The sequence below is a fragment of the Anarrhichthys ocellatus genome, unplaced genomic scaffold (assembly GCF_004355925.1).
Source record: "Anarrhichthys ocellatus isolate YVR2014 unplaced genomic scaffold, GSC_Weel_1.0 scaffold11, whole genome shotgun sequence".
Lineage (NCBI taxonomy): Eukaryota > Metazoa > Chordata > Actinopteri > Perciformes > Anarhichadidae > Anarrhichthys > Anarrhichthys ocellatus.
The window spans coordinates 7,996,429-8,019,946 of NW_022280041.1; the positions used below are offsets into that span (position 1 = coordinate 7,996,429).

At 41.5% G+C, this 23,518-nt stretch overlaps 1 protein-coding gene across 7 annotated transcripts in view; it reads right to left on the minus strand.

Moving 5' to 3' along the window:
* Positions 1-23,518, minus strand: part of LOC116385377 (sodium/potassium/calcium exchanger 2-like) — a 36,701-nt gene that overhangs the window by 8,727 nt on the left and 4,456 nt on the right. For 2 of the 7 annotated variants that reach the window (XM_031850790.1, XM_031850789.1), the window contains exons 3-8: positions 12,865-12,912; positions 11,788-11,896; positions 9,134-9,148; positions 5,145-5,195; positions 1,824-1,922; positions 83-165 (exon numbers count right to left, since the gene is read on the minus strand). In XM_031850790.1, the coding sequence (XP_031706650.1) occupies positions 83-165; positions 1,824-1,922; positions 5,145-5,195; positions 9,134-9,148; positions 11,788-11,896; positions 12,865-12,912 (405 nt within the window). The remainder of the gene's footprint in view (positions 1-82; positions 166-1,823; positions 1,923-5,144; positions 5,196-9,133; positions 9,149-11,787; positions 11,897-12,864; positions 12,913-23,518) is intronic. The other 5 variants (XM_031850792.1, XM_031850793.1, XM_031850794.1 and 2 more) reach the window with 5 other exon arrangements.

The window sequence follows — 23,518 nt, forward strand, 5'->3', positions numbered from 1 at the left end:
GTTGTTGGTGGGGGGGGGGGGGGGGGGGGGGGGGGGGGGATAACTGAGTTTGGTGCAGTTTCTTCCTGCTGTCATCCCTTACCGTCTCCCCCTCTTGACCTGCTGTTCCGTTCATGGGTGGTGTCACTTCCACTTCCACGCTGGAGCTGTTAGGAAGGTTCTTATCTGTGGGAAGTTTCACGAATAATTACAGTCAGAAGCATGTAGAGGGACTAAAGCTGGCATTGCCTCAAATTGGCACGAGAGTGTTTATACTTCTTCTCCTCCGTACTTTTTAATCCACTACATTTATTTGACAGCTATAGCTACTTCAATAAACAGGAACCAGTAAATGTTTGTTCACCTTAAGCATCTTTCTGTGTACGAACAAGTATATGTGCAGGTCTGTTGCTGTCACTAACATCCGTCTCCCTCATCACATCCTGGTGGCTGATATGACTCCATTTAATTTGAGGCCAGACTTACTTACCAGCCCTTATTGAAATACAAAGAGCCGAAAGCCATGTAATCAGATGATAACACTATAATTGCTGTGGAAATTGCTTTAATTCAAGTGTGGTTGTGACACAATTGGAGAGGTTCTCAGATAGATAAAGTGACTTGATACCACTGTCGTCCAGCACATGACATCACTCCCTAGCTTGGATGCTATCTATGATATCACAGATAGAAAGATGGGATGTGGATCTAATCACATGCATCATACACCGAACTAAACTGACAGTAAATCTTCTTTTACTACAGACACCAATTTAAGATATGCGAGGCTCGAAAAGTATGCTGTGATGACCAGTCATGCATTTTGATTAAGATGGTAATATGTTAATGTGGCGCTGTTAGCATAATTTGCCTTGTTGATAAACATCTATGCCTCGCTTTGATTCTGCTGCTCTGACTACACTGTGGCCATGAAAGGGCATCCTCTTGCCTCCTGTTCATCCTTTGGTCCGATGCTCTTTGAAGTGAAAAAAAACACCCCACATAAATTACACTTGGCAGTGACTGTGATTGATTTAAATACTGCTTGAAAACAACACTTGCAATCAATTTGGCAGTTTTTTGATAATGTCATGCTTGTTTAACACTGGATGTGACGCTCATTAACTATTTCAGTGGACGTTCCTGACGACTAATAAGGAATATTAAGCCGGGTAACGGCTATTCATGACGTTTTAGCAACAGCAAAGGAGTCTTTGTGAATAATCAGCTAATATCGAAGGAAAGGAATAGTTTGACATTTGGAGGAATGCACTTATTTTCTTGTCTTGCCCAGAGTTTGATGACCACTCTCATAGCTTAGCATTGAGACTTAAATCTGTACAACCACAACATGTTGTTCTTACACTTCAGTTTATTTAAGGATTACATGACATTTGCTAGAACATGTTGATTGATGAGATTTAAAGGTGCTGGTATAGGCACATGCTACCTTTGGACAGAGCCAGGCTAACCGTTTCCCCTGTTTCCAGTCTTTATGCTAAGCTAAGCTAACCAGCTGCTGGTGTTAGCTTCATATTTAGCGTTGGACATGAGAGTGGTATCAACCTTCTCATCTGACCCTTACCTCAGCAAAAAAGTGAACAAATGTATTAACGCAAAATGTCGAACTATTCCTTTAGGAATATCAAATGGAACACATCATGGCACTTTTGTGTGATTTGTGTCAGTTTGTCTTGATGTTAATGTCACTTACTGTTATTAATCCATTCTTTGATTGTATGACTGCTCATCTACTGTATGTGCAGCACTTTGGGCAACCTTTGTTGTATTTTAGAATGTGCTATACAAATACATTTTGATTGATTGATCAAAGAGCTTTTTACCTGAACGGCTTGCTACTCCATTGGCCTTCTCACTGTCCTCCACTTGGCATTTCTTTTTAGCGATCTTATGAAGGATGGATGCCTTCTCTCGAAATTTACCTGCAACAGAACAGCCACAGTGGTTAAAGATGGAGCAGAGGGCTGCACACCGCAGCATCTTCAAGGCATCTCGTCCTCTTCCAAATGAGAGCTCCGTCGTTGTCACCTTTGACCCCAGATGGGTCACATTTCAAAAGCACAGTGCATACAGGGCAGTGTCTTCCCACAGAACGGCTGTTTAAACAACATAGAGAGTCAATATGACAGAGCATATCATATACTGATGACCCTGCAATGTCCTGGTCCTTGGTGGAGGCAAAGCCAGCAGGGGAGAGAATCTCTTGTGAAGATATCTGCCTTCTGGAGCTCAGATTCACCCCTGTTCTCATATCAGACCAGAAACTCACAAGAGAGGTCAGAGGCTAGCTGGGAACTAAAAGCAACCAAAGACTGAGCTGAGGACAGCATCATCAGAAGTGACACATCTATAGGTTCAGAAACTTGGTATTGCAATATTTAAACAGGAAGCACCTGATTTTACCATTATTATAGTGCTTCTATTTTAGCGTTGCTCGTATAGGGTGCTGCAGGGATGACATTTTTTGTACAAAAACCCCGGGAAGTTAGCATCACACTGGTTCCCTCGACAAAAAGCCAATATGATTTTTCTATTGGATTTTGGATTATTGCAGAAAGTAAACTGTGGCAAACACAAGTTTATAATACTTACTGATTTTGTTCAGCAAGATAATATTCACCTATGAACACTAGTTTTCTGATTATGAAAGCATGAATACAATCGGCAGAAGTGAAAAAAACCCATCAGGCTATAAATGAACTACATCAAGGTCACATGAGCACGAGAGACGGCAGACAAGTTGACGTGATGACGTTTTGTAGCGGCATTTAGCCACTTGTCAGTAGCCTCCTCTTTTAAGACATAAAAAAAATATTAACCGACGTATTTTATAATGTAGAACAAAGCATTCAAATCTCTTCAGCTTGTGTTCCACCACAGAACTAATTTCAAGCATTTAACCAAAAACCCTTTCAAAAAAACCCAGTGAAGGGGGAACTGGAAGTGCGAAAATGCCAACTAATTTCCAGGTTTTAGGACTTATTCCTGCAGCAATCTATTGAAGTTCGTAAAGTAGCTGCGTGCGAAGCCTCAGACAAAGAGAAATACTGTAGCATGCAAGAGACATCTGCTTGTTGGAGAAATTTGATCAATATTAAAAAAAAAAATCACTGATGGGGATGATATCGTTGCTGATAACATTATTGACCCAATAACACTGGAAAGATGATGCTGTGACGCACGAGACTGAATTGAAACCTAGTCATCAATTGAACAACATGACCTTGAGGCTTGCATAAGCTGCGGGCTCACGCAAGGCAATTCTGCCCATGTTATAACGACGAGCGATGACTGGAATTCCCCCCAACGACACACACATCAACAACAACACAGTACTCGGACGAGAAGAACTTTGACACCATAGGCACAAAACTTAGGTAGTGTAAGTTTTTATGTTCCCATGTAATACACATTAGATGTTAATATTTAATGGCTTTTGTCAGAGATTCTGTCTATCATGGTTTTGTGTAAAACCTCTTGTGCGTCGAGTATCCATATTCACTGACTTCCTGTGCGTGTCAGTTGTTGCATGCATGTCCTACCTACTCCCAAATCAGCCCATTGTAATCAATGTGAAAGATTTTTTTTTTTCATTTCAAGAGGGCACGGCTCATTTGTCAGTGCTTGACACAGTGACGCGTCGATATATACTCCACCCAACCATGTCAATGCTGTCTGTGACCTTCTGGCAAAATCATTAACCACCCTAAGTCACCCCCGGCCTTCCTCCCGTCTCCTCTATCTAATTCCACAGTTCTCCATGGCTCCTGTTTTTCTCGCTCCTGTTTTTTTCAAACGCCATTCTTTCTCTCATTCTGTTGTCTTTTAGTCGTCTGGCTACACACAGCCCCTCCCCTCCTCGCTCTCTTTCAGACACGCACATGCTCACGGAAGACATATGCACACTGTATACTGTACATTTTCACAAAACGGCATCACACATTCCACTGCCTTGACATCACTCACCTTAGGCGGTCATGGTCAGTGGGCTGTGTATGCGCGTGTTCCGTTTATACAGATGTGGGCGTGAGATCATCGTCTCTGCGTGGGACTACAAAGTAGCAGGGTTGGGCTTTTTTGATGAGTTTCAAAGGAAATTCTTGAACGTTGAAGAAAACCACTTTCAGTTAACCGATTCTGAAACCTTATGCCAAAGACCTATGAAGGCAGAGAGCAGTTATGTGTAGTTACTAAGAGTAACTAACTTAATTATCAAGATGTCCATTGATCAAAATTGATTTTTCCCTTAAAGTCAACAGCTAGGAAAAGAATCAAGTAATTTTAGCTTCAGCTAAGGCCAGCCTGTCTCCCCAGCTACCTTTCACTTGATAAAGCTAGTTTAATCATTTTTAAACTAATGTTATAAATAATGTTACTCCTGCATGTTGCCTTTGGGTATGCTATAGCTCTAAAGGCAAACAACAAAGAAATATGACAGTTCCAATTTGCAAGTCTTTGAGAATAACCAAGTCCAGCCCATCCCTAGCTCTCGTTACACAGCCGCTCATTTTCCCTGTCAGCTCTGTTTGTTACGCAACTACTGGGTGGATGAGTCAGCAACGTACGTCTTACATGTGTGCACCCGCTGCTGGTACAAGTGGAACCTCCAAGTGAGCGCTGAGGCATGGATGATGTATTTCTCAACAATGCGGATGGGTAACGGGGCCAAAGATTTAAAAAAAAAAGAAAAGAAAACCTTGTGCCTTGTGTTTTCAGGGGATGCTTTGTGGTGCATTTGTGTGTGTAGTTTTATTTGCATAATAACAAAATTTGACCAATAATTCAGGAAAGCAGTGGCTTTCTCACAAAATCAAACATAAGCAACATATGATGAAAATAGAATAAAATCCATAAAAGCATTACACACAGTAACACACAATAGGTTTGTACATAATCTCTGGGAAGAAAAAAATTAAATCAAATAAAAAAATGAGGATAATAAGTAAATAATAAAATGGCATGGCTACCGTGATTTGCACTTTGTCAGTGAAATCTCAGAGAGGTTGTCAAACTTAAAACAAACTGTATGTCATGTCGCAAGCAAACAAAAAATGGAATTGGAGGTTACGTAATAAAGATGGAGAAAAAGGAAGAGGGATGACAGAAGCTGACTCAAGGAATCAAGTGAAAACTTTCAGGCTTACCTTCCTCAGTCATTGAGTGATAATATTTTAGTTTCCCATAAGTCCCAAGCTCTACAACATCACAGCAAAAGACAAGGGTAAGGCAACGAACACACAGAGAAAAGGAAAAGAGTGAACATGACAGAACAAGACAGGTCCGCTGGTTCTACATCACGTTCTTTACAAACACTCACACGGCCACAAGGAGTGACATACAGAAAGACAAAGTCTCTCAGAGTCATCACTGCAGAAGTGCAAAACAAAGCGCCAAAGGGTTGAATTACAAATAAAATACATCATAGCTTTACAGTAAGTCAGGCTGATAAATAGCCTGCCAATGGCACAGGTTGGATAGCTATTAGAGAAGATTTGCGAAAGAAAGGGAGGGGGGAGGGGCTGTCAATATACTGGAAAACAACAGGTTCATACAATGATGTATATATAAAAAAATAATAATAAAAAAACAGAACAGGAAAGTCAGAAGAGAACTGGGTCAACATGCAACAAAAAAGATGAGTCCTCCTCTCCTCTGCACGCAAGCTCATTCAAAGGCTTGATGATTCTGCATTTTTTTCCCCCCACAATGAAACCCAAACAATTAATTTGATTCCCTTACTGTAGCAGTTCTTCGGTGCTACTGTAAATAGACGGTCAGCACATCTGCATGATGAATTAGCCGGGAATTCAAACCTGCAGCAACAGCTGAACGTGAAGCAGCAGAAAAGACGACACCGGACCATAAGGCTCTACCTCCCGCACTGCGCTTTGGAGCTGCTCTGCCCGTTTCAGCATAACTAATAGCATGAGGATTTAGTCTTTAGTGCAGAGGTGATCAAATATGCTCACTTCACTCTGGCGGTTACGTGACGTTTTATTTTGAATGTTGACTCATGAACTCGTCACTGTAATTTATGGTTGCTAACTGGATGAACCTCGATGAAAATATGGAGGAAGATTAAAATGTTTTAATTTTTAAAGCCATTCATGGTTACGTCAAGCACACGTACTTGCTCTCATTTAAAGCCTCTATTAGACCTATTTTAAATAGCCAAGCTATGCCCTTTATAGCTCTTATACGCCTAATGTTATTGAGCTATATATGACTAGTAAATCATTTTACCACCATGTTAACTACATTGCAGAGCCACTTTGGCCAGACTGCTCTTGTGAAATATTTATGAAGAGACTTCCTGCTTATATAAAAGGTTATGTAAATAAAATATGCTTTTGTACCGTGGGTAAACTGACCCATTTACTCTCTTCACAAGTACAGATTGTCGACATGTAGGTGTATAGTACAGTAAGTAGAGTATATGCTCGTGCTCACAAACCCACATGCATACACACTAATATCCAACAGTGGGCGCCGACCACTCCACTCACATGTGAGAGGATTATGATGAGAACCGCATGCCAAATGAGAGACTTGGCAGCCCTGAAAACACAATCTAATGAGATGAAAACACATCCTATTGCAGAGCGTCTTGCCCATCTGCTGCACTCACGGACAAGTGCCTCAATCCCATATGATTAGGCGATTTGGGTTTGAAGTGCAGCATCACTGTTGGGCTGGCCTTTAACCGAGGTTGCTCTGGGGGCAATTAACCCTCAACAACAATCACTGCCCGCACACTGGTCTGAGGGAGGCTTGTTGTTGTTTACCAGGGTCCCTCTTGTCCTTGCGGTGTGACCTCTAAACCTCTAGTGAGCTGTGCGCAAGAGAGCGTGAGTGCATCCCGCGCCGTCTGCTGGGGGTTGGGGTGTCAGGGAAATTCACAGTCTGTGCCGAAGCAAAAAGGCTTTTAACATTGATTCTTTCACCCGCCCGGCGCATGGTGAGCTCAGAGGGTGCGGGTGGGGGGTGTGACATGTGTGCGAGTTAGAGGGATGATGGGTTGACTGGTCTCAGTTACATAACATACTGGAAGTACAACTATGACTGTACATCACCTTTTTTTTCTGAATTCAAATATTAATGCTAAACTTGTATATAAAAATACAGTATATTATTTATTGCATTTTTCGATACACATGAAAATGCTACCATTTCAAACATATGCCTCTGTGAAGTTGAAGTTGGAGTTAAATGTAATCTAGTGCTAAAAAAGCAGTTACGTTCAAACAAATAATTAAAAACCTTATAGCAAGATGTCAATATTATACGGCATGAATGGTAAATATATTTCCATTGCACAAGGGGTGTCAGGTCAGCGACAGCTTTATTGAACAATGTGATCAATGGGGCCCTGGGTCACCACACAGACAACGCTGCAGGCAGTGGGAGCAGCAGTATGGGGCGAACTGGAAATGTTGGCTTGACGAATAAATTTACCTCTCATAATTAACGGCTGTTAAAAAAATATGTAAAGTCACAGAACAGAAAACTCATCCAAAAATCCTTTGTTTCTTTGTTCACAAATTAATTTTTGGGTGTAAGTTACACCCTCACACAATGACGTATACACAAACCTTGTTTGCTCCTGGTGCGACTGGTTTCCTTGCTTGCCTCCATCCAACACCAACCCTCTTGTGTCTCACCAGTTTACCCAATGAGCGTAGTGTCTGCCGACATGGGTGTATCACGGTTTACCCAAACGACCTTGTCCTTTCTATGCTCTGTGGAGGCCCTCGATGTCTGCTCAATAAAAATGGCCTCACTTCAACAAAGATGTCCAAGGCCACATTGGTTTTGTGAGCGATCTTTCCAGTCTATGTCAGTTAGATAATGATCTAAGCATCTGATGAAATAGCTGGTCTGTGCTGTTATATTTCTACCACTGTACTGCACTACATAGTCACAGATTATGGAACTAGTGGGTGATTGTCAGGTACTTGAAATAATCGACAAGGCCAATTATTCGTTCTATATCTTATTTCTGGTATATTATTGGTAAAATGTTTGCATTTCATACATTTACTGTATGGTTTGTGGTCGTATGCAAGCGCCCATCTTCTCCCGTACCGAGGTCAACCTCAGCTATGGTTATGCATAGACTCACCACTAGAGTTCATATCTCAGGGTAATACATCTTATTGAGGGGCCTGAGCCAAAGGCATGTACGCAGTCTGAATTCTGAGTGCTGTTTTGGGAGGCTTGTTTCAGCCATCCACTGAGAGCTCAGACAGCCACTCTGCCCGTCTCCCTCCCCATCTCTCTTTGTAGTTCAATATTTGATGCTACTCCTAAGTGATATTGTTTGTAGCTCCACACTGATGGAAAAAAAGAGATGTGGGCACTTGTGCCGGGAACTAAGTGTACCAGACTATTACCATGTTCTCTCCAATGAAAAACACGCAGGATTAAAGGTCTATTATTGAACTGAAGGACACGCATGTAAATACTTAAATCGATAACAGTTTGGTGGGAACAGCTAATTGTAAAAGAGGGAAACAAATTTAAGTCCACTGCAATTAATTGCTCTGTCCAGCTCTTATTGACTCTGAATCCTGATGAAGGGCATGTGAGAAGGACTGAGAAAACAGCCCACAACTTTCCTCCGTCTGCCCAAAAACCAAATTCACGAGCAGAGCACAACGTTGTCAAGTTGAGAGACCTACCACATGAAATCTCCATCTTCTTGCTACACCACTGCCATGTTTGGCTAAATGCCTGCAAGGTAAAGGACCTTCACAAACCAGGAGTTTAAAGACAACACAACAGGAAAAACAAAAATCATTTCCTGTCCCACGGAGAGCAACAATATAAAACCAGGACTAAAAAGGAGTTCATAAGAGGAGAGAGAGGATAGGGGACAATGGGGAAAACAATGCAGAAATGGTCACAAAGGGTTTCCAAGGAGAATACATCCACAGAAGAGAATGAGATATTTGAAGGAGAAAGTCTGCAAGGATGGACAGTACAGGATTGACATATACAGCACAGCGGCGCTGGGGAGATGTATACATAGGGGACACGTCGGGCAAGAGAGCTGCCTCCAGGCTGTTGGAATGAGAACAAACATTTTTTGGGGGGAGGGGTGGGAGATACATAAATTAGAGTAGTAACTCACCAGAGTCAGCAAATTCTGAGGGGACAGTAGAAAGAGAGATAGGAAGACAAACAGAGAAAAGATAAATCCAGGTGATATATTTAGTGAGCGTACATTAGATCACTGATATTCTTCCAAGATGAGAGTCAAAAGACCATTAGGCTATATTTTGCTAAAAAACAAATGATTTGGATGTATGCTTCCCCCCCCCCCCCTCTTTCCAGTAGATATGACAGGTATGAGAGTGGTGTAAATCCACTTATCTAACTCTCTGGAAGAAAGTGCACAAGCATATTTCTCAAAATGTCCATTTCTTTAAGGGACACACACATGCATACTCGCGCACATACTGACAGACACCCACAAACATTTAGTATTTAGTATTATGTTACCTTAACCAAAATCTGCCAGTGTTTACAGAAATTAAACCTCCTTAAATGCATCACTGATTTTGCTTTTCACCCAGTGACATCACAGCTGGCATTTTAATTGATTTTGACGACGGTTAAAGTAGCAAAGAGTCTGAGTGTTTAAGCCAGGAACAACTCTATGAACACAAACTACCCCCACTCCAAAAGTAGAACAAGTGAAACGTAACCAGTTCCCAGCACTAGCAAAACAACCTCAGATTTTTCCTTTGCCTCGGAAGAGCAGACAACTTTATTTTGAGAAATGTCTATAAAAAATGTATGGATCGAGTCCTGGCAGCTCCCTCCGGCTTCCGCTGAGCTACACTTAAAGCCGAAGAGCACGCAAGGACAAGCAGCACAACCTCCCTCTTTGATGGATGCACCTGCTCGTCTCTCTCCGCGCCGCTAGCTCACCAACAAGATGCTTCTTTGCATTACTGAGATCAGTAAATGTGCAATGAACATGGACGGTAATGGATCAAATGAAAGGCATGTGATGAGGGCATTCTACAATGTATTCAAGACCAATGTCATCGTTAAATGTTGCTGGATGTGTGAAAACTTCCAACATGGGACATGGAAATTACAAAATAATAAACCCAAAGTGTTGCTTTTGTTCTCTCTGGCAATGAATTAAATCCTCGTGTCGTGTCACACTGTAGTTGTTGCTTCAGTGCATTCATTTCCACTCAGTAATTTGCCAAAAGACTCATCAGTCAAATCTGGACGAACATCCTCGCATTTCTGCTGCATTCATATTTGAAGCAGAACTTCACTGTTTGACCATTTCAATCCACTATTGAGAAAAAAACATATTCATAAACACATTAACATAGTAACTCATTCTGACATTGCCTTTTAGATGCTTGGTAATGATTAAGACCCAAACACAAACAGGTATGTTTAACATATATTTGCCAGTCCATTAATCTTCATGCAGTCCAACAAGCAGTAAATATGTCATCATCAGTGCATGTTAGTTGCTCCTTAAAAGGACCAAATGATAAATGCATCTACAAGGAGCGGCAGGGTGGAGTGTGTAAAACTTTGGCTTGTACATATACGACTGGCCATACAGACTTCCGTTCCATCAGCGGGCTGTGATTTACATTCTAATCATTGCGATGGGAAGATGGATACACTCGGAAACCGTACACCTTGGATTTAGTGTACGGCAACGACTTGATGCATGTTAATGGGCACTTAAGGCCGTCTGGGCAGAGCTTATTAATCTTTCCTGAGCTGACTCATTCTATGTTTGGCTTTCAAGGAATGTAAAGTCATTTTCGGAGAAAGCTGAAATGCCTCCTCACTACAGAGCAGACATCTGCTAATGTGATCACATCCATCCATCGGGCAAATATGTAGCCTAATCATTGTTCAGGATTAGAAATGGCTCTTTGGCCTTGTCCTATGTGGTATCTTTGTCTGTGGCAACACCGGCACTGATGCTTTAATCAAACAACTTACACTGTAGATACAAGGGGGGGTTAGGATTCATCACATCATAAGATGCTGCGTCCAATTTAAAGACCTTTCATGAAAGCCAAGAAAACCTCCAATGACACATTCCTCAAACCAGTGTTGCTCCCCGTTAATGTGCATTTTTCTGTGGGTTAAGAATGGGATGACACTGCACCTCCTCCCCTGGTGTTAACATATTCATCCCCTGCGTCGAGCACTGACACTGCCGTTTCACATTTGCTTTAGCTTAGCCAAAAGGCCTTGATCTTGGATTAAAGGGAAATGATCTTCCACATTAGCTGAGCTTTGACACAGAACTTTGCCTTGTCTCGTACGGACTATTTTAAAAAAGGGATCAATTCAGTCCAGGCACATCGGGGCTGGAAGTACAGTCTAAATGTTAATGACGGAGACTTTTGTATGCATGAAAAGCCAGTACTTTTTTATTTGGACTGAGGAATGAATTAAAAACACCATATGGTTGCTCTCTGAGCTGTTTTTCATCGCCAAGAATTTGAGCTCAAGTCCAGGATATTGAACATCTTTCATGCGTCCATAACAGTTTTTTGCCAGTAAAATTCTTGGCTTCTATACAGTTCTGAAACACCTGAAAGCAGGATTTCAGTCATTTTAAGTGAAAAAGACAAGAATGATGACAAATTCAAGGCAACATCAACCTGAAAATGGACAATTACAGACTGTAAGTCTCAAACACACAGGATATACAGCACAGATGCTTTTTTTTTTTTTTACTGAGTTAAAGACTTAAGAGTTGTGTTTTCTACGTACAGACCCTCTTACCTTCACTTAAAGGGTCCAACGTGTGAATCATCAGCTGGAAAATGCTGTTCCTCATCAAGCTGTTGTGCAGGGAGGCGGAACTACCTCCCCTCTGAAGTCGAGGCCTGGCCTGTGAGAGGAGAAACAAGATGTCAAACAAATATATTTTGACTTGAATGGGACTTTTTTTTAAACTAGGACACGTTTCCTACTAGCAAAAGAGATACAGTATACCTTGTTCCAACTCTTATTGCTGTCATAAAGCACATATGCCGATTTTAACACCAGTCTATCAATTGTAAGCACTTTACCAGCGCCATTTCTAATCCAGGCTGTTTGGAATATGATTCCCTAATCCTCTTTTGCATAAAACCCCTCAGTGGAACCTGCAACCCAGTAAAACTCTCAAAAAGTGCCTCAGCATCTGAAAAATATAAGCCCCATGGGTTGAGACGGGCGTTCACAATTGAAGTGGCACACGAGGTCTTTCTCCAAAAACAACCGTCGCCAAGGTCACTCCAGCAGTTGAAGCTGAACTTGGGAACTGTGGGAAATTAAGCACCGTTGCAGGCAGCAGCTGTTTGGAATGTGTCTGCCTTTGGCTGCCCACAGAGATGACGCGTAGGCACAGGAGGTGTCAGGTGCTAATTCACAGGCCCATATGGGTGCGAGCGGGAGGCAGTGGGGAGGCACGTAGACTGGCGGGGCTTCTGTAAGATGTGGCTTCTCGGTGCTACCCTGAAGACTCTCCTTCTGCTGCTCTATTTCATCTGCTTCCTTTACAATCCGGATGAAAACCTAACACTCCGGCGTGCTTTTCGAAAGAATAAAAGCATTAAAAGAGTCTGATGTTTTCGAAGCACATGCTCCTTCCTCGGTTGTCTTTCGCATGCTGCGTACAGAATGTAACTGTGGAGAAAAGGCTTCGGAAAACAGACGGAGCTACTCTCTGCACACAGGGAGGCTGAAGGTTAGAGATAACAGTGTACATGTCTTCACATTACGATGGGAGAAACACAAGTTACGCTCCTACATCTACACAGAAACGGGGACAAACACAGAAGCAGACTGGAAGAGTGTCAATCAGACAGGACCTACCGACAACTTCCCGTCATCTTCTGGGGTCGCAGGAATTGCCTTCTCATCCAACACAGAGAGAAGTAGAAGTAAAAGGGGGAGAGAAAGAGAAAACAGGACAAAGATGTGAAGCATGCCGCACACAACCCCACAGACGAGATGAAAAGACGACAGTGAGAGACATTAGAGCACAGTTACACTGATGGTGATGACTGACTGTGATGTAAGTAGACAAGACGTGAGGGACAGATTCCTCCCCACTGCTGTGCCTGCCTACTGTGTCAGTCGCAAGCTGAGCAAGATTACATTGTCCATTCGAATTTTCCTTGAAATTCCGTCAAAAACGTAATTTCATTTTCACTCATGTGAGTGAGGGATGTCAACTCTTATCAGAAATTCATGCTGTATATTGGTACTCACTGTAAAAGGGACATACACTTCACATTCTTGCCACCAGCTAGCTGAGAAGATTGCTACTCATATGATGTCTGTGGAGCTTTGATCTGAATGCTCTAAAAACTCTAAAACTTTTTCCTGCAGGTCCAGTGCTGCCAGTCTGAATGTGATGCTTCTGAGAGTGGGCATGTGTCAGATCATACCAAAGTGACTCCAGTCTTTTCACAATCACTCAATTCTCTGCCATCATTCTCAGCGGGGCCATTTGGCATTTTGCAGTATACTGTAACATCTATTTTTGAAACAAAAAGTTTTTCACCGAGTGCCTGACTGAACTGCACTCAATTCATCTCCAAAAAAAACTGTGTTTGTGTGTGTGTTAAATAACAGTCGCTTCAGGCCTCCGTTTCTAGGAACAAACACAAAGCTTTTGTTCAGATCTTAGCATATCAAGGCTTTGTTTCACAGCCTACACAGTGTTCAGACAAAAAAAATGTTGAAATGTGAAATGTGGAGGCACTTTTGTGGGCTGACAAAGTGCACAATGCCAAATGAAATGCAAAAAGAATGATCAAGTTTGATCAAAAGATTCAGGGCAAATGTCCACATTTTAAGACGGGTCCTTCATGCTCGTCAAGCCAGTGATTCATTCGCAAGCTAAATGATGCTGCACTGCATTGAATATCAAATCTTTTGATAACGATGAAGGAGTAGTTCATGAGGTGAATGCTTAACCACACAATGTACTTTATAGCTTTCCTTTCATTGATTATAACAAAATTCTGAACTCGCTAAACTCTAAAATTCCCCTTTACTTGATCATCCTGGGCTAGTTATTTTTATTCACCACTGCAGTCATTCTGAATGTCAGTACCCACCGTGTCCCACCGTTTCTGTTTAACGGCCCATAATTTACCATACATTAGGTTTTCCTCTGCATAGCTACAGAAGAATTACAGAAATGAGGGAGCTGAAATTAAACATTTGCCAAAACAAAATGTAGCAGAAGTTGAGCTAATCCTGAGATTTCCCACAGAGCTATTCAACTATAACCTCATTCCTCCCCCCCCTATTTCATATCTTACTCTCGAGGTGTAATTATTCTATTTAACTCCCTATCACCCTCCTCAAAGGCAAAGTCAGGATGGTTAGGAGAGAACAGGTGAATGTGCCAGATAGAGATTACGCCGTGGGTCGCTCATTGAGCCAGCGTTAAATATTATGACTAATAATCACATCGGGAGATTAGTATGTTCTCTGGAGTTTGTGTGTTCTCTAATACCGGCAGCTCTGCCTTCCAGCTCTTACGTAATGTCACATTAGGATCATTCTTGGAAGCGGATCAGCTGAGGGGAGATAAATGTCCCTCTGCAGCCGCATGCATGTAACGGCCGTGTTACGGAGAATTATCGATCGAGAGTGTGACATCATGCAAAAGTACTTCCGCTTTCAATGCTGAAATTGCCCACAGCTTAAAGGGGGGGGACTTTCGTAGGAATCTGCACACATTGGTGAAATGCTGAAAGCAAAGAGCTGTAACTCCCGACTTTCAAACATCAGTGGCGGATGATAGGTCTTCTCATACGCAATCTGGGTGCACAAAAGGGGGTCTATTTCTGGATGAATTTGATTTGCATTTCCTTTATGCTTCTGCATCCAAGCCAAATTACACACAGGAGAATAATAGCTTTTTTTTCACACTTTCTAGATTGCAAATAGTGGAGTTTGATTTAATCATAGCTCTGCACTTGATCCTTAAAATCCTGAATATACCCGACATATACAATGAATGGTGATAACAGCAATCAGCATTGCAGTTTATAAATATTATGAGGAAATTTCCATATCACTTCTTCCACTTATTTTTATTCTTTTAGCGCTTCAGTTCATACAATACCAACTCTGAACTTAAATTTAGCACTTTAGCTACAAAGACTGGCTGAATGCATACAGCTTTCAAACCATAACACTGGAAATCAACACAAACGTTAGAAGGAATGCCTTGACAATTTGGGAAATATACTTATTAGCTTTTTTTTATTAACACTCAAATCTGTATGCTAAATAAAAAGCTACTTTAACTACTTTAATATTGAGAAAATCCAATTATGTTATACCTCGATATCTACAGTATATTGCAAAAAATAGGGTTCACAAATGAGATTTTTGATAATTAATTATCAGTAATGTGGATATAATGACTAACTGGGTAAGATAAATTATAGAACAGCTCGAGCAGTCTGGTAAACTCGGCAAATGACATCACTTTACTGTAATGCAGCCTTTGAAACCAGGAAAAAAAAACAACACTTGTGCCACATTAAGATGCAATTTGACATTGAAACTGTAGTAGATGTGGATATTAGCCTGTGCACGCATGTAAAGATTTTTGACAACCACACTGCTTGTTGAGCAAATTTGCAAAGTGAAATCTTGCACAGCTCCAGGAGTTTGCCTGCATGCGCTTACAGTAGGCAACCTGTCTGTAAGAGCATGACAGAACACCCTTGGAGATTTGTCCATCTAGATTCATTGTGTGTGAGCTTAAATGTTGAGCAGCACTCTCTCTCTCTCTCTTTCCCTCCATCTCTCTCTCTCCCTCTCTCCAGTTTGCCTGGAGACGATAATGATGATCTTCAAGGAAAGGAGGGAAAAGATGCACAACAAGTCAAGAAGCCATCCACTTGCTAATTAGTAACCCCTTCATTTTTCTAACAAGCAGAACTAATTACAGGAGCTGCCACGACGCTGATTTCCCACAAGGCAATGCTCACCAGGACTAAGGCAAAATTGCTTCCTCTTACACCCCCCTCACATGAGCCAATCAGACTTGGGCTTTGGGGAGACAGATAGGGGAACAAAAACTGCAGTGTCATTTTTGCAAGTAAACGTAATCACCCGAAGCTGGGTTTGATCAGGAACAATTTCTCACAGCGGAACTCCATGTACATATATTGTACAGTCAGTTTTTCTTCAGTTAATAGTAAGTGATTTATTCACTTATTCACCAGATTCAATTTAGATTGTACACGTGCAACGTAATGTTGTAGCTGAGGTAGAATAACGACCTCCTGCAAACCTGATCAAATAGGAAGTTTGTTGTTCCTGTCGGATTAGAGCTGGTTTTGATCTGAAGATGCAGTAAACAACGAAAGGTTGAGCAGGGTTGTTTGTTTTTGAGATTGTAGCAAACACTGAACTCAATGTTCTTGCATTTATATTATGCAGCGTGTCTACTGTGCTCCTGCTGCAGCACTGTCTGCCCTAGATTTTTGTTTTTGAGCTGGCCTCTCCTGTTTATCTGCATGACCTGAGAGTTGTTGATGAAGTTATTTCTTGTCTTTTGTTTGGGTTCAGCTATAATCAGTACTGGTGCTACTGTCTTGTCAGCTCCTGATGCTGACAGGAACTTCATCTCTCTGGAAAATGCCTAACAGGGGGCAACAAGACTAACTCAATCGCTGACAGTGGTCCAAATCTAGTTGCCGTGAGCCCACTGGGCAGGTATTGGTTATAGAGATAACAGGTACACTGTAGCATCCAGACCACTTCCCAGAAAATGAGCCACTAGGAGCTGATAAGTAGAGGCATCTGTGCTCCAGTTGCCCACCAATGTAAACTGAAATCAAAATACAGTGCTATGCTGTATTAAGTTGGCCTGGATTCTGAGATTGTTGTCAACGGCATCAGTGTCAGAGCTCAACCGTAACAGAGATCAAGGTAACATGCTGGATCTGCATCCTGAGCTAGTTTTGACACTTCCCAAACCTGATATGCAATGTATCCTAGTACCCATACTGTAGGCGCTGTGCAAGAAGATCTCTGAACAGCTGATTTCTCTGTCAATACAAACGGAACCAGGAAGCTTGCACTTTTAATGCACTCACTGGGCTTGATATGCACAAAATGTAAAGTGAAGTTTTACTGTAAGGTGTGTATTCTTCAAACAGTCGACCTGCTTACCTGCCAGATTTACTTTTAACATCTGATGAGAGTCATTCTAAATAATACTTTAAGTCCAAAGATTCAGCTTCTTGATCTTGATTTAGTTATATTTTAAATGCTGGTCAAACTAGAAGAATACAACCAACAGTTTATCCATCACTCAATACTTTCCTTTGAAAATGACTTACAAATAAAAGGCTCAGTAATTACCAGCTTGCTACTGTACTTCTTAGCAAACATTACTCAAACAAGAGTAAATAGAGCATTTGTTGGCCACTATTTTCAGCTGTGGATATATATAACACATTTGGTGTGAAACTTTACGACAGCAGGACGGTGTATGTGGGATTGAGTCAAAATAAACTACAGTGTTCATCGTAATAGGGGAATATTTCACCCAGGCGGCGTGACTCAATAATATGTGTTTTTTTTTTACTGTTTTAGACAACAATGGATCTCTATAGCACAAAGAAATAAGATATCAGGCCTTGGATACATTAATTCCTTTTTCGGTTTTGTTTTTTTTCATGGGAAAAGCTGATTAGCAGTCAGTTACCTCCCATCTGAGGCAAAGTGCACACACAGAAGACCCTTCTTTGGAAGAGGAGGCAGAGGTGAACGTGTGCAGAGGAAGCTTCCTGCTTGCCAGTCAGGTCAGCGAGTCACATTTGCAGATGGGGTAATATGCTGATAGAGCTTTTTCAGGTCACCTTGGTGGGCTTGAGTGGGGGTGGGGTTGGGTTGAGGGGCATGCATCATATGTCCATGAGTGATTGACATAACACGTGGCAGCCCTCTTAGCCAAGAGGAGGAGAGGCTTTCAGCAGATTCTCTGAGCACCAGAGCATTTGCTCATTTGCTCATTAGAGACAGTCCAATTGCAATCACTTCCATTTTAAGAGTTTACTCTCCTAAATCTGGTTTAAAATTGTCTGCAGTTATCTGTGTTATGTCAAGTCTGTCTGCAATTGTGAGATCTTTACACTAGCACTCTCCCTGGATTTCACAAATGATGGGTATTACATGAGCTGATGTAATGTTCTGCTGCTGCAGCTTAGCGAGGCTGATGCTGAGGGTCAAAAATCCCGCCAAGGAAGGAGTGTGTAAGGCCTGGCAGTCCTCGGCCACCCCCAACCCTATACACATGGCTTCCATCTTGCTGGGTTGTGTGTCATACACCAAATGAGATAGGGATCTTGGTGTCCTTCACATGATGCTTTTACAGTGCTGTTACAATAGCTAATTTGACCCTGCTTTCAAAAATAGCCCTTGATCGATAAGGCTTTTAGTTTCTTGCAAGCCTCAACGTTTCACCTTCAGGCACTCCCTTGAATGAAAAAAGGAAAAAAACAGCAATCTCTCATTTCAAGTTTTCCAGAGTTTCTCTGTATCCGGGGAAAAGCAATAATCAAATCTGGAAATACATATGCCTTAACCTTCATGACCTGGAACTACTGACTTAAATAGATAAAAGGTAATATACTTATAATCACATTCATTCCAGATTATAGATAAATAAAATATATACCTTGAGCACTAAAACCACATCAGCTCATATCACATCTGGTTATGAGAATACCTGCTAGGTATATCTATTAGGAGGTAAAATGACCCTACAATCCAAACAATGGACAAATAAAATAAAAACGGTCTACAATGAAGTTAAAGCTGGAGTCAGAGCTATTAAGACTGTCAACGTCACATCAAAATACACCCTCCTTAAGCATAAAAGACGAACAGCTTAAGGATCTGGGCCTATTGAGATCCACACTTCTGCGTGGCCCATAAAATCTGGCAGCTTTGAACGATCTGGCAGTTGGTGTCGTTGTCAGTTCCCCAGTGCTAGATTAAGGTAGCCTCTTTCTTCAACCGTCTGCGTAACCTATTTTAGGGAAGCACCCTTTACTTGCAGGAAGACTTGGATTTGTCCCTGTAACCCTTGTCCTTGTTTTCAGAGCGAGAAGAGCTCTATGAGAAGGAGGAGGAGGAGGAGTTGTAATTATGTAACGGCATGACTCATACGCGTCACCAAAGACTGAACAAAGAAACACAAATGAAGACTGGCAACAAGGGTGTGATAGAGTTGGCTTTTTACGCCAGATCGTATTATGCTTAATAGAGATTATGACTTATTTTCATGAGCTAATCATGAATTACTACGGGTAGCTATTGAAGCCAAGAGCAATGGTTTAAATTGACACCACTACATTTCACATATATGCACAATCACAAGGGGAAGATTTGATGGTGAGCTTTCACTCACATCCTGCTTTTTCTTGAACACTATGTACATTAAAAGGACAACTGAAACTAACTTTCCTTATTGAATAATCTGCAGATTTTTTTCTTGATTAATTGCTCAATAAAACCAGGAAATGTTGCACTTTTTTGACGAAAATCTCTGCATCGACAACACACACTCGTCAAGTAACGCCAGCGGTATCATGGCATTTAAAGCACTGTAGTATAGGCAGATATGAAAATAGCTGCTTCATTCCACATGTCTCATTAAGTGGGTTTAGTGAGAGCAGGATTGATATATGATAAGATAGAGATAAAACAAAATATTTTTGCACATGAACTTGGAAGACATTGATATCAAGGGGCAAGTACACATTTCTTTTTGTTGTGTAAACATCTCTGAAGGGGACCGACTCACAATGGCTCTACTTTGCATGTACAACTACATTGTGCTTCTGATAATAACAGAGAAACTGTAAAAAGTGACAGGGTGACCTTCTAACCCTTCACGACACTGAGGAGGCAGTGAAGAGCCACTCTCTACTCTGATAAGAATGGAGGGGGAAGCCAAATTGTACAATAACCAATCGAACAGCCATCAGTACCTGTGATGCAAATGGGAACTTCGCTTTCACAATTATTACCATTGAATGCAATTCAATTGAGTTTGGACAAAAGCAGGGCGCCGGTGAGGGACAACACTGGCAAAGAGAGCTCCCTGAATAATTGTAGACAACAGACGAGAGGCGGTAAAAGAAGGAACTCTGTCTCAATAGCCCTCTACCTTAGTTTTTCTGAAACCCGACACCGTGTGTTTTGATGAGTCCATTACTTTTATCTCCATATACTGGTCTAACCTCCCAACAGTAAGGAAAAACCTCCAAAACAGGAAAACTAATTACTGGCTCTCTTTAGAGACGGCGCCACAGCTGGAACGGATGATAAAACTTGGACTCCTCATCGTTCATGGTGGGATCAAAGTCGCAGGCTTTCTATTTTTAAATCGTTGGACGGGGGGCTCTGTTGTCGCTGGCTGAACTCAAGTGCCAAATCGATTCCATTTCCCCCCCTCTGTGAGTAGGTATATACTGAGGGTGCTTGCACAGGTGTCTGCAGAATCATGTGCATATATGACCTTAAAACTACACCAATAACCGCATAAACTAAGACAGCTCAGGTTAGCTATTTTGCAGTTAAACTTTGCATCAAATGATCAATAAAACTATTTTCCTCTACTTTCTGACAAGTTAAACTATGCATATGTATTCACTGTAGAGTGCTTCTATTTTGTTCTTTCCATCTGCCCCTAAATAACGTTGGGCCTGCATGAAATGCACACAAGCATTATCGTCATCTACCTATTTTTCATGCAGTTTTACTCAATGTCACATCTACAACTTTCCTTTTAAAAGGATACAAACATCACTACTTTCACCGCTTTCACAGAAGTACACAGTTCAAATACAGGACAAGGACACATACCATAGAAAATGATACTGCAAAAAGAAATTCATTTTAAGTTCAACCACGGTAGCTCTCAATCTGTACGAATAAAAGTGAGGGTAGTGTTTGTGGTAGTGTACATACTTTTGCTGTTCAACAGCATTTTCTAAAAAATTAGCTAGACAACTGCTTTCATAACAGCAATATCCATTCAAGCCCAAAGAGGCAATCTGAAACGGATGCAGTTTATAATTTGGAAGGAGTTCAGCAGTGCACATCTGGATTTTGCTGAAAATTAGGTAGACATCCGTCATAATGGGAGATAATCCCATGAACGCGTCACCCAGGACTAAAATAAGCAGCTCGTGACGGAGTTCATGCAGTGCAGCCTGGTATTATAGTGTGTGAGGAGGTAGTTCACTCAGTTTGGACTGGATAAAATGAAAAAATATATAGCACACTGTGCAGCATAAAACACCAGGTTTCATGTGTGAATATACAGAAGGTGTACAGCATCAGCCCTGGTGCCCGGATGTCTAAATTCACAGGGAGGAAACGCAAACAGTCGTGGCTCCCTGCACAGAACCCGCTTTGTAAGGGATCTTTGAAGCGAATCCTGATGGAAGATCTCGCCTCTGTGACGCTATTTATAGCTCGGTAATACATCAGAGGTCGCACCTTCCATCTCAGCAGAACCAACATCTGCCTCGATACACACTGACGGTAGCAGGCATCTAATATTGTGGTTGGATGTGGAATCTTACCGCAATTACAAATTTCAAGCTCTATTTAATTGAAACAAGTATACGAGACTTTTTGCTCCAGTTTGATTTGCTTGCATTTCATTTGCTCATTTTTATGCTATCACACATACATTCAAAGATGCTATTCGCTGTTCGACAACCTGCTGTTTAGCTGTTTCGGATGCGTTGTCAGATGTGGCCACGCTAAAATAACATCATTATCATCCCTGACAAACTGACTTTTGGTGTGTCACGATGATGGTAACAAGTGGAAAGGGGGCCGTCACTCCTCTGCCTTTCATAAAAACCGAACTAAACAACGTGTGGCTTACCTGATCTTTCGAAGCCAGTATTTTCAAAAGCAGCAAGTCAGTTTATCAGGTAAATAATTAGAGTGTGTACTGCACATACTAGTGATCAGTAATCAATCCTTTGTGCACGGGTCCAAGTTGACCCCTGTCCCGTTAAGTCACTGACAACACCACCAGACCATGATAACAAGATAACATGCAGCAATTAAAAGCAGTGATACAGTAAAATGAGTCATTGTTGACTTCTGAACCCTTGTAGATCACAGGGCCAATATGTGTGACACTGTAGTCACCCTTTGTCACTAATCCCGAGGGGGTACTGACATGACAGAGGTGTCAGAATAACAGTAGCATGCTACATATGCAGTCAAACAGACCTAAAACTGACAAACAACAGCCTCAAATATCATTCCAACTGAAGATATAAAAGCACACACAGAGCGAGGGTGACCTCGTTCTCTGCTAGGTTGACATTATTCCACTATATCTTGCAATAGATAATAGTTGTTTGCTTCTACATTAATGCTCTGAATGTTGTTGAAGTGATATGTCAATGTTGTGTTGAGAGCTTGTTTCCGCTGCCCCCAAGTGGCCAAAAAAAGAAAAATCAGGGAATGCAGGTGTAAGTGGCAATTTTTCTTAGGGGTGCAAGATCATCTACCACCTCCAATGAATGAGAGCTGAGGTTCTGCAACTATGTGTCAAGTTGTCATCATCAGTGGTAAGGGTGTACAATTGCATGAGGATTTTAAAACTGCAGGCACAACTAAGATTTATGGGAAAAGCGTGAAAGAATCCACATGCCGTCACACCCCAAACTATGTGAAGTGTTCCTCCCGTCTGTCTAAAACTTAATGTACTGAAAGCAAAAAGCCTTTTCCATCCTATTTTGCTGTAATTACAAGGTCAGTCTAAGTGCATGGCATTATGGAGCATTCATGGTTGTGTTAACTGGATTGAGAGATTATTGCAGATTACATTTGATGAGGCCGACCATTGAAGTGATGTAAAACAATGGTTATAAACAGACCTAGTATCCGTACTGAGATGTGACAGTTCTTTTTGCGTTGTATTGATAATGTTACACCTGATCCCTGGGCTAAATAAAGAATGGCTACTCTGATCTGTCAAATGATGGAAAAGCAAGCCCGCCTCTCGCCATTTGACGCTCTGCCTGGAAGTGAAGGCATTATTTTTCGAGAAAATAAGAGAATCAAAGTCAGCTATTTTTATGTTACAGGGAGAAGAACAAAACAAGTTTCGAAAAAGAAACTTCTCATGTCCATAAAAAAAAGAGAACGCAGTACGAGCAGTTCTGTTGTGAGATGAAAGGCAGCGGTTGCAGACAGATGAGTGCTAAATGCAGAACATCACACTGCTGTCCATGTTATTCTCAGAATTGAATTTTAGATGGTATTTATAGCATTATTGATGGCCAACTGCCAATTACCAACCAAGCAACCTACACTCTTCATCCTTATGGTGACAGGATAACACCACTTCTCTGTTGCTGCAGACTGCCTGTGTTTCTGTCTATGGCAGCAATGTAACACACAATGCGGACGTCCCAATATCATAATGCATGAAATAATCTCA